Here is a 12,612-nt window from a genome sequence, read left to right on the forward strand (position 1 = left end):
GAAAGCTCTATGAAATCACTGGGATGGGAGCATGAAAACTCGACTCTTATTTTTTCATGTATGACTTAGGATTTACCAGTCCATGTGCACTAGGCAGGCCTAAAGCTTTTCAAGCGATTCACAGGAGGCCCAAGAGGAGTTAATACAAGTCTGAAAAAGAAGACAAGATGCAAGTGGTACTATCTGGATTCCAAAGACTGTTTTTATATATTAAGATGAACTAATCTCATTTTTTATTTGAAATTTCTACATGTGAACAAGAAAAGGTAAGACGTTGGATACTACTTCCTTGGCTCTTCATTCCACCAAGCCTTCCCCAAGACAGAAACCCACCACCATAAATAAACAAAAAAGTCAAAATCCAGAATAACACCTTCCTATTGTGGTCAAGGTCCCAAGTCAGCCACGGGCATTCAAGGGAAGCAGAAGTCCTTTGCATATTGTATACTAAACACTGGATATGGAGGACTGAAATCAAAGAATCACTTTATTGACCACATAGCTGGCAACGTCCTTGCTTTGACAGATACCTCCTCCCTGATTACAGTTTCTCAGTGTGCTGTGCTCTAGTCTGAGAGCTGGAAGAGGATGGCAGATTATTTAACAGATGTCATTTGCTTAGTCAATGCACTTGGGTTATTTTCAAACCACTTAAAAAAATATTTCCTGGTATAGATACAGGACTTTACAGAAAGAAAATGTGAAAGAAGCTATGGTTTGTTCCTGATAAACACATGAACGGTTTTGAGATGAGGATGGCCAACACATTGTTTTTCCACCAAACTAAGAAATACTCTTGATAAAATTAGGATCAGCTTGAAACCCTCGTGAACTCCTAAAAATAAGTGTAAAAGCAGATACTTCAAGGTAAATTTGAAGTTTACTTTCCTTTGAGGCAACTTACGTAGGAGATTTGTAATTAGTATTTAAAGCTTTAAACCACTCTGGTGTTACACCTGAATTAGTCCTGTCGGGATACAAGCCAAAACACTTGGAACACTTTTGTGATGGATACAAGTGGCTGGGTTCTCTTCGAACCTTGGAGTCAGCTCCCGATGGAAGAGTGAGCAAGATGAAGTAGTGTTCTATTCTGCTGGCACATTCTTCATCTTGACAGCTGAAGGCTTGAGATTCAGACCCTTGCTGCGACTCTAACAAGCCATCGGCCTATTTTCAAGAAAACCAACCTGTTAGGAGGTAATTTTTTCCTCAGATAAGACACAAAACAAACAAACAGAAAAACACAATGAAACTTTCTGTGTATCATGCATGATACAAACTGGTTAACTCTGGTGAAGAATGTGTGATTCTGGAGGCTGGCAATGTGATAGAGATCTCATTTTTACCTCTACATCCTTGTCTTGTAACCAAACCCATTTATCAGTGTTGGCTGAAAGTCAGGACATCTGTTCCTGATGAAATTTTGACATTTCTAACTTTCCATTTCATTCCAAACTGGAAGAAAACCAAGTATTTTTCATGTTTCCTATAAATGCTCTAGAAAATAACAATTCCAGATTAGCACACATGACAGTACCTCTAATTAGGAAAAAAGATATGTATCTTGTGTCAAATATCAAACTGTTTCATTACCACCCCAAAAAGTGACATTTTGAAAGACCTCATTTTCTAGAGCAGTCAATATTTTACATCCACTCCTTATAACTATATTTTGATGAAATTATATTTTTAAAAAATAGAAAAAGAAGCACATTGCATCAATGATATGATGCCACTGTGCTATATAAATTACTCTCTGTCACACAGAATATACAAATATATTTTCAACTATGCATATCATTATATAAAGAATGAGTGAATGTGGAACTAAAGACTGACTTCTCACTTTTTTCCCCCTAAGTCTGATTTACTCTTATTAGCCTGAACACAAAGGGAATAAAAGCCTTTCCAGTAAGCCATGTGATATCAGCTTTCTGTAATCTAAGCAGCTCTTTCTGTGATTTTTTTCAAAACCAAAATTATCTTAAAGATATTGCAGTGTTGAGAAGAAACAACTTAAGTGGAACAAAACTAAAATTATCCTCAAAATGGCCTGTTATAATCAAATTTTATGCTGTAGGAAACTCAAAGCATTGATCCTGGAAGGGAATAGAATGTGTTTATTTCAAAGCAACTCAGACTTCATTTTGGATACCCATAAGGTAATTCCTGTCTTAGGTAGAGAAGGCCCACATCTATTTCTCAATTTACATCCCATCTGCTTACACACCAGACTACAATAAAATCAAAAGATCCATCCTACAGAAAATGGAAAATCCAGATGTCCATTCAATCAAATATTACATGCTCTGCCCTAATTTTCTTCTATAGGTTTCCAGTGATCTTTAACTTAATCCTTTCCTGTTCAGTTTTCCAACACAGTTTACAAACTTCATCCAGACATCAATCTCAGGAGAGCCCTGGAGCACTGAGGCCATTCAGTGAGGTTTATCATTTCAATTGCCAAGGTTGGAAAAGACCTCTGGAGATCACCACATCTGCTGGCTGGTCAATCAGTTCAGACCTATGCCCATGTTTTTTTCAGTATGTCCACAACTGGAGACTCCACAGCCTCTCTGGGTAACCCGTCACAGTGTTTCACCACCATCCCAAGAGAAAGTTTGTTTAAACAGAATTTCCTGCATATCAATTGCTTGTTGCCTCTTGTCCTTTCACTATATACCACTAAGAAGAATCTTTGTCCACCAGCATTCCCAGGACTCTATCTACAGTTCAATTTGTCATCATCATAACAGTGCAATCACCGTTAATTTAGTACAAGTGTTGTAATACTGGGAAATATTTGGCGCTGGAACTGTTCATATTTTCAGGCTACTCTCTTATCATATCAGTTCTCACCCTTCTCTCATACTACTGTGTGGGAAAACTTGACAGATAAGAATCAACCACTCAATTACCACTCAATTATTGCTACAATATATACACAACACTTGTTTCTGCTTGTGGTCTAACCACCTGCTTTTCTTCTTCTCAACAGTTTCTTTCCAACATGATGCCCATAACATTAATTAATTATACCCAACTGGACCTGATCATCTCATCCAGCAGCATGCTTTGGACAACCACAAGTGTTGAAGCAGGAAGTTTGAGAAAAGCTAACAGACAAATGCAGAATAGCTTGTCAACAAGCACATATTCCTGACCCACTCATTTCCTATCATTTTTTTTTCAACAGAAATATCTGGTCTTACCAGTTGAAAGGAGGATTCTGGTCTTGACAAAGCACTGGTCTCATCTGCTATAGCAGAGCTCAGGAGAGTTGCAGCCTTGACAGTCAAGAGATGAGAGGCTGGAGCCCTCCAGCTCCCCATATGCACCAGTCTCCTCCTGGTTGAGAACTGCTCCCTGAGTTCACCCACCACCCCAAAAATTTCTGACCTCACTTTCATTTCATGTAGACTTAATTTTATCTGCTTTGTCACACTGTAATGCCCACTGGTTTAGACTAGCATTCCACATTTACACTGCCCACTTACAATGTTTCAGGAGTTGCTATATCAAGGCTAATTTCTGTGCATCTTAAGGAACATACCTTGTTCAAACAGTCTCCTTAATAAAAGAACAGCAAGCAGTCTATTTCCAACTATGGAGGCAACTGAGGCTCAGCAACACATACATCACACAGTGACAACAGACACAAGGAAAAGCAAGCACTAGGGATATTACAACGCACCACTCTGATCTTCCTTTCAAATAACTTCTGTGATCGGGAACTGCTTTTGAGTAAGCTCTTTACTTTGAGCTATAGAGCACAGTCTTATTTCCAAATAAGCAATTCCCTGCCACTGCAGGAAAGCATCTCTCATTAGCCTAGACAGTTTAGCTCATTTGTACCATTTCAAGGTAGACAGCATTGGCACAAAAGCAGTTTTCATAGTTTAAAGTTCTGTCAAACACCATAGGAAAGTATAAACTGAGGGTAGTCTTTGCTTCCACTCTCTTCTCAGTGAGAAGGCAGAAGTCCCATGGACATGGTAAACAACAGTCCCAGTGAAAGTTCAGGTATCTGAACTTTCTCAATGTCATACAGAACTGAATTCAGTCAGGGACAGAGGTGAAAAGGGAGTGAAGAGATCCCAATGCTGAAACGAGGATTTCAGCATCATTTCTATTTTTCTCTTTCTGCTTGTGGAACTAGAAAATACTAAGTGCATCTCAGAGGATGGCAAGTGGGCAGTGAGTAGATTTGATGACACCACATTAGGCTATTTCACTACTGATAAAAATAGAACTACTAGCTCTTACAAAAGGTAGATAAACACTACTGCAAGCACAAATACTCAAATAGTCTCAAGAATGTTAAGATGTTATGCCAATGAACAGTTTCCAAGCTCTAACTTCTGTTTGTGCACCAGTGTTCACTATGTCAGCTAGATTTATTTCTTTTAATATAGTACTATAGGTTATTGCCCTCATCCATACAGGAGAAACCAATACAGCAAAGATATTATTAAAAGGAAGCTTCTACTGCACTTGCACTGAGAAAAAATTCAAGTGATTTAGGTATTTTGCTTTAACTATCCTAGTGTGACCTGTGAGTGCAAAGAAGGCTTTTCAACACTTCAGACCAAACTTTAATGCACATATTTTATAATATTAAAATGAATTTTATGTTAGTGAACCTGAAAGACAATTAATACAAGGTAGTCTGCAGACCCTTAGCATTTTTTTCCTCCCTGTGCAAAACATAACTTTGATTAACAGCCAATATACATAACATGGTTAACTGGATGCTACACTCCTTCACAATTCTTAAATTTTCTTAGTAATTGTTCAATTACCTTGAGAGTTAAAATTTGATTGTGCTAATAGTTACATAAGGCCTTACAATTGCTCAGAAATAATAAAGCTTAACAACAGCAGAATTTGCCATATATTTGCAGAATAACTACATAGGAAAAAAAAATACAGTTTACTCTCTGTTTTTTGTGCAGGAGTCACAACTTTGTGTTACAGGTCCACCTCAAAACCATCTCTAAAATTACAACCGACTGTGCTAAATACTCCAGGTTCTCTCACCATGGCTGCAATTTGACTACTTCAGAATAACCAGAAAGATATCACCAGAAACTGATGGACACCATATGGTGATGATTTAATCTTCTGTAAGGACTTTGTGCTAAAAACACTTCCTCCCAGTGGACAGAAGTTCTCAACCCATCTGATTGTCAGAAACCTTGCTCACCTTAAAGCAAGACATTAGTGATTCCTCCTGTTTCAAATGATCAGAGACCATTCCTTTCCCTTGACCTGGCTGTCCCCCAAAATCTCTAAGTGAGTGAACGAAGTCACTCTGGTGGGAGACACAAAGCAATCCAGGTGTTAGATCAACAAGTCTAAGGAATTGTTGATACATACCATATGCATCTGATTGTCCATAAGGCATCAGCTACAGTCTTAAGCACACCACTGGATATTATATAAGGTTACATCACTTACAAAAGCTACATAGTTTTATGCTGTAATTTTAAATTTGTTCTCACAATTCCAAGACCATCTCGAGTCAGGCACAGAAACACCAAATGCTAATAAACTGACAACCTACTGCAGGCATGTGATATTTAACAACTGAGAAAAACGAACAAACCTCCCCCCCAAAAAAATATGGCCAAATAAACACTGTTCAGCTCAGGCATCAGCCCCATTGACAGGAACTGAGATAGATTTAAGGGAACAGAATATCCCAAATGTTAATTTACTAAATACTTTGTATGGACTAATAAAACACTGGTCTGCAGATGTATAGAAAGGGGCAGCATACCAGAAGCTCTTCTTTTTCCAAGGATAAATCCTTGGCAAACACCTGTTAATCAGTGACAGAGGCAGAAGTAGGAGCAGCAGAGACACAGGTAATGTGGATACAATTGCATGGTTACAGGAATCCAGGCAGGGACCAAATTTGAGTTGCCACCAGTAATTGGAGCCTGAACTCAAACAAAACCCCACTAACAGTGGCTCTGCCTCAGTAATAGGCTCCTAGCACCCACTAGTGAACTGTCACTGAAACCTTTCCACTGGCAGAGCTGTGGTTTAGCTATCATACTTCTCTCACATGGATATTGTAGGGATCGCTTTTAATGGCATTCTCTTCTGAAGCTCAGCACACATTTCCCATTTAACGCCCAATTTTAAGATCAACACAAATCTGTAAATGGCCCTATATGAAGGGCATTCAAATAGTGTGTATTTTATCCACCCCACCTTCTTTTAAAGGAACATTCTAAGTCTATGTGTGGACACACAATTACATTATACAACAGAGATGTGCACCAGCCAGCACCAGCAGGACCAGCAGGTGTGAGGATACACTGCACTGGTCTAGGCTGGTAAGACAGACAGGCCAAGACAGACACCAGCTCTCCAGGTAAAGCAATCATTCTGTTGGGAAGTGTTAGTCTGTAAGTGTTAATGGCTGAAGCTCAACCCTGCAACTCTAGGAAACAAAAACTGGTTACATAAAGAAAATTATAAATGACAGAAAATTAGTAACTTAAAGAAACAGAGAGAAATGGATAGTACAATCAGCAAGATACAAATGCATTTTAAAGCTATTTACTGCTAAGGCTCTACTGTTACTTTTTAAAATGAAATTGGTTCAAAATTGAAAAGAAATTTTTTTTTTTAGTTATTTTCTTTCCAGTGTCTGTCTTTTCATACAAGTTAGCAACTTCAATATTCTATTAAACTTTGACAGAATTAGCATTTAATAAATAGCAATCAAGCAAAAAGAAAAAGCCCTACATGTCATCTTATGAAAAAAATAAATTATTAAAAAAAGTAAAGAAGGAACTGAGAAAGTTATTGTCAGAACATACTCATCCACTTACATACAAATAAATTACACCTGAATGATCAGATTTTGCCTAACACACAAGGAAGTAAGCAAAAAAATATATAAATATTACAGCCTAGAAAAAGGTTTCGGCAGAAATAACCATCAGTGCCCCACCCAACCTCTGCAAATGAGGTTTTGGGCTGCTGGAAGTACAGCAAGTTTGTACACTCTCTTCCAAAATTTGCATCCTGTCTAGCCTCTTTTTTGTTGTAAATAACCACCGATACTAGATGTCCTAGAGAGTACAAAAATCAAATCTGTATGTATACTCTACACACTAGAAACACTTGTGAGACTTTATGTACTGTCACCTGAATGAATTTTTATAGTTAACAAAAAATATGTGTATATGCCCATACAGTCATTGTATCATGTCACCCAGATCCACTAGGAATCCTATTATCATACTAAATGAAAATCAGCTGAGGTTACCTTTGAGACTGAATTATCATTACAAAAGCAAAGTTTCATATAAAAGCCATGAATTTCCATATGCTCAATGTCTACATTATCTTGACCAGAGTAATAGTAAATGATGTGGCTAGTTCAGTTCAAGGCAGTGCAACTGCAGGGCTGCTGCTATATATAATCAAGTTATCTCTGACCTTATGAGCCATTCCATCAACTGCAGAATATCAGCATCACCTTTGAGAACTGCTCCCCATCAAGGCTAGATTACAATAAAAGCAGTATAAGCCTAGTTTGCTGATTCATAGAGTGATTTCATTAGATCTGAGCCCAAACTGCTGCTTACAAGATGAGGAAAATAAAATATAGTGCAACTACAGTGCAAAGATGAAATATGAATAACTTCAATAGATGAGCCAAAGGTAAAGAAAGCAGTAATATCAGACTACTTGCCTCAGAAGATTGCTGGACCACATCAGAAATCTGTTTAGCTAGGAATCCTTTTGGAGGATTCAGTCGACTTCTTCCTTAAGAGAAATCTCTAAAACAGAAGTGTTACCCTCTTGCTTTGTGTCCAACAAGCACGCTGATTGCTGAGTGAATACTGTTTTTGTATAAGCACACACTCCTCACAGAGGACATGCCTAGGAGTTTAGGAAAGGATCCTGCTTCTGAGCAGTGAGGTCCAGCACAGAGGGAGAAGAGCCATATTATCCCATAAAAAAAAGAAGACAAATCATATTTGCCCAGAATAACAGGTGTTTCTTTATATTTTTAGGCCAATCAAAGCTACAACACCCTGCTATTAGTTTCAGATAAGATAAGTTTCAATTCAGCTTTAACCTGTCTTTCCCACACTAGAACTGGAAAGGATCCAGGGAGACGAAGATTTATTATTCAGCACTTACATTACCTGAAGGCATTGTATAGTACAGGGGGTATCCTTAATTGCTTACATGCCTTTAAAAAAAGTAGTAAGACACACAAAATGGGTGCATACTATGGGGAAATAAGGTCCTACATTACCCACTGCATTGCTAAACTTCTGCCATCTTCCAAATTACCAGGTAATCCTATCGTCGTGCTTAGTTATTGTAATTTTCTAAAATTTAGTTCGTGTTTAAAGAAAGAGATGAATGAAAAGGAACAGAAAAGAGAAAAGGCTGTTAAAGTATTTTAACACCCCATCTGTAACTATCATAACCTCAGCAGATACATCCACTAAATCTCATGGCTATGAGATTATACCTCAGACCAAAGCTTATTTCAGGAGCACTCATCATCAGATCCACTTGCTGAGGTGACTGAATATACAGTTAATGTTCTAATCCACCTTTTCCTTTCATTCAAGAAGACTGGTCAGGAATAGCAGGACCAGGAAATCAATAAAAAGTAACTCATTAGGAAAAAAAAAAAAAACAACAACAAACCTATCTAGATTATTTTCTTGGCTTGATTAGCTGATTCACCTAACCAGTTACAAACAGCAACGCTCCGTATAGGATTAACTTTGTAAATAATATGTGTATACGTAAAGAACAAAATTTCCAAGTTCTGTAAGTTCAATTCCACCTGCAAATGTGTACACAAAAATACATATGTATATAGAAAAAAAATCCTATACATCAACTTTCAGCATTGCAAGTTGTATCCCCCAAACATATCAGGCACTTTGTAGGGAAAGATGTTAATTCCAACTCCCCCAAACCGTATTTCTTACTATTGCAAGGATTCAGGAAGTTAGTACCCCTTCCTATGTAGCAGAGGAATAAACCATACTACTCCAGCAGCCTAGCAGTCAGGGGCTATGAAGCAGTCTGAAAAGAATGGCCATAAAACACATAATCAAATTCTTAACACCTTATGTCTGCTTACCTACCAGTGTATAGAGTTATAAGAGCACCTGTATTAGACTTAGGATATCTTAGGATATCTTACAAAACAAAATAGAGAATACACTGATGTTACAAATACTACAGCACAGTCATAGATCTAAAATAAGCCTAGTTTTTAAAATGTCTTACAGAATATATTTTTATTTTTTCTTTAGCTGCTACTATTGCAACTGCTAAATATCTGCAAGGACATGTTGCAGGATGCAGCACACACATCAGTCATCCACAACTTGAGTTTAAAAAAAAATGTTTTAATACAGAGAAGAAAGAAAAAAAGTCAATTTTAAAGATATTTCTCTCTTCCCCTTCTAAATCTTGTATAATTGCAAACCTTTAATTCATGATGTGCATGAAGGATTCCTGTAGCTCCCAACAACCAAAGCACAGAAATCTGAAAAAACCAATTAACAATGAGCAATAATAAAGCTTGATCGTTCCCCCATTGAAAGCCATGCACAATCACCCTGCTTTCATCGGTGGAAAGAGGTCCAGTTGTTTTTGCTCGGCCTGCTTTAATAAAATGCTCTGCATGAAAAATCACTGTTGTACCACGCCATGTGGATTAATCCCACACAGAACAGCCTGATCCTACTCTCACAGCAGTTTTGAAATGGATTTTAATTTTAAAAGGAAAAAAAAGGCCTAAGTAATCGCTAATAAAACAACTTTGGAGGTCTCTCACCTACATCAGGTCACCAGAGTAAGTGTATAGAAACTACTACATAATCAGAGTAGCTTCAACACTGCTAACAAGAGCCACATCAGGATTAGCAGAAATGTGAGTTAAACTTGAGGCTGAAACTATCTCTGTGACTAACTGTTCCTCCATTAAAACACAGTCCTGCTGTGATGCATATTGCAGCTCAGATGCCAAGAGATGCAATATCATGCACCCACTTTCAACACTCAACTCAAAAGGGTTCCAAAAAAATTTTAATTATTTGACACCATCTCTTGTACTCATTACTCCAGTGGTAACTCTATTGCAGTATTTAACTCAATTGTTTCAATTAACTTTTCACAACCTCAGATTTTCAGGCAGATGACAACTTTTGCTGTCTTGTTCAGCAAATCTGTAAAATAATGCAGAAGATAACGAGAGCCTGTGACAGCTTATTTTTCAAAACAAATATGGTCCTCTCAACCTCTCAAGCTAGGAGTACAGGCAAGTTCTAACCAGGGAGAGGGAACGCTTAGGAAATGTGAAGTGGTACGTGGCAGATCAGCTGTTTGATCATTTTTAAAGTATCTTTACAGCCCTCCTCTGGCATGTTGCAACTACCGGCCTTCCTTTATCTCCCTTGACTACCCTAACAGCATGCCTGAGAAGACAACAGTGAAAACATGTAGGTGTTGGCACAAGGAAGGGTTCTTTTGTTCTCTGCTGTTGGGGGAACAGCACTTGGCAGGCGGAGCAGGAGTGAGCGCCCACCGGGCCCGGGCTGACAGCGGCCCCTGCCCGGCCCCGCACGGACCGCTCACGGAAAACACTGCTGACCCATCGCTGGCCTGGCGCCTCGTGTTTAACTAGACATACACACCGATTTATGTATTTGGGAAACGTGGTTTATGAGTTCAGCAGTCTGGAAGAACGGTGAGTTCGGTTCAGAGATGAACAGCGTCTGGCGCGTTTCATCCCTGAGCTCGCACATCCTGAGAGCCCCGGAGCGCTCCGACACTGGGCACTGTCACCATCTGCACTGGCCCCGCACGGCTCGGCTCGGCTCGGCTCTGCTCTGCTCTGCTCAGCGCGGCAGCCCCGCCTGCCCTCACCAGAGCTGCCCCTTCCCGCCCGAGGCCCGGGGCTGCACGGGCACCGCGGGGACCAGCGGGGCTGGGCTGTGACAGCGGCCCTGCTGCGGGGCACGGGCACGGGCAAACTCTGCTGCCCGCCGGGACCCCTTCCCGCCGCGCCCGCCGCCGCCGCTCTTCTGGCGGAGCTGCCGTGAGGGGGGCGGACGGGACCCGCCTCAGCCCCGCGGGGCGCGGGCCCATGAGGGCCCCTCTCCCCCGCCCGCCGCGGCCGGAGCAGGTGGCGGGAGCGCTGCTCCATTCCCGGGCAGACCTCGCCTCCTAGCGCCCGCCCGGGCCGCGCTGCGGGCTGCGGGAACGCCGCGCCGCCTGCCTCTCAACCCCTTCACCTTCCCGCATCGGGCCCGCTACGTGACCGCCCGAGGGGCAGGGATACGGCCAGGGCCCGGCCAGGCCGGCAGGGAAGGGCGGCGGGGGAAGACGCCGGGCTGACACGGCTCCTCGGCTGCCCTTGGGCCCGCCCAGCCCCGCCGAGCCCGGGGCGGCGCGAGGGGCTCGGCGTTACCTTTCGAAGAGCAGCCGGATCATAAAGATGCAGAAGGCCAGGGGGAAGGCGAGGTAGAGGTCCTCCGCCTGCGGGAAGGCGGCTTCCTCCGTGCTCTGCAGGTCCGCCCAGGTGACGTTGTGCGGCAGCCAGAACCGCTCGTTCCAGAACCAGGCGAGGATCCCTGCCATCTTTGCTTTGTCTGCCGCGGCGCCCCTCGCTCCGCTCCGCTCCGCCCGCGGCGAGGCGCGTGTGAGCGGCTGCCGGGAGAGAGGAGGATGGAGGAGGCGTGTGCCAGCCCCGCAGCCGCGGATGATGCTGCCAGCGCCGCCGTGCAGGTTCCCCGCCCGGCGGGGGCCCCGCCTGTCACCGGGCCGGGCCGGCACCCATTGGCTCCGCCGCCGCTCGGGGCCCGCCGGGCGGGCCGGAGCCGCCTCCCCCGCCCCTTTCCCCTGCCCAACACCGCACCGGAGCCCGAAACACAAGTGACGGGACCCGAGCAAGAGGAACCCCGTCCCAGGGGCACTGGCCGCGGCCGAGGCTGCCTGCGGCAGCGCTGAACCCACCGAGCGCAGCCTCTGCCTCAGCCCCTGCCCTGTCCCCACCGCCCTGCCGGCTCCTCGCCCTGTCCCCACCGCCCTGCCGGCTCCGTGCCCTGTCCCCACCGCCCCCACCGCCCTGCCGGCTCCGTGCCCTGTCCCCACCGCCCTGGGGGCTCCGCGCCGTGTCCCCGCCGCCCTGGGGGCTCCGTGCCGTGTCCCCACCGCCCTGGGGGCTCCGCGCCGTGTCCCCGCCGCCCTGCCGGCTCCGTGCCGTGTCCCCACCGCCCTGCCGGCTCCGTGCCCTGTCCCCACCGCCCTGGGGGCTCCGCGCCGTGTCCCCGCCGCCCTGCCGGCTCCGTGCCGTGTCCCCACCGCCCTGCCGGCTCCGTGCCCTGTCCCCACCGCCCTGGGGGCTCCGCGCCGTGTCCCCACCGCCCTGCCGGCTCCGTGCCCTGTCCCCACCGCCCCCACCGCCCTGCCGGCTCCGTGCCGTGTCCCCCACCCGCCCTTTGGCCGCCCAGCCGGGGCCCGGCGAGCTGCAAAGGCTGTCACCCGGCTGGACTAGGCAGGTGGCAGCAGTGAAAAGCCCTCTATGAATTCTGCACAACCCCCGGG

The 12,612-nt window shown here is 43.9% G+C and overlaps 1 protein-coding gene across 2 annotated transcripts in view; it reads right to left on the reverse strand.

Moving 5' to 3' along the window:
• The window catches only part of CERS6 (ceramide synthase 6), a gene marked incomplete at its 5' end in the record, with an annotated part of 95,502 nt that extends 83,856 nt beyond the window's left edge, over positions 1 to 11,646 (reverse strand). For both annotated transcript variants that reach the window (XM_083864753.1, XM_083864754.1), the window contains one exon: positions 11,477 to 11,646. In XM_083864753.1, the coding sequence (XP_083720879.1) occupies positions 11,477 to 11,646 (170 nt within the window). The remainder of the gene's footprint in view (positions 1 to 11,476) is intronic.
• Between the last annotated feature and the right edge of the window lie 966 nt (positions 11,647 to 12,612).

This window comes from Zosterops lateralis, assembly GCF_965231275.1.
Source record: "Zosterops lateralis genome assembly, chromosome: 7".
NCBI classification, from domain to species: domain Eukaryota; kingdom Metazoa; phylum Chordata; class Aves; order Passeriformes; family Zosteropidae; genus Zosterops; species Zosterops lateralis.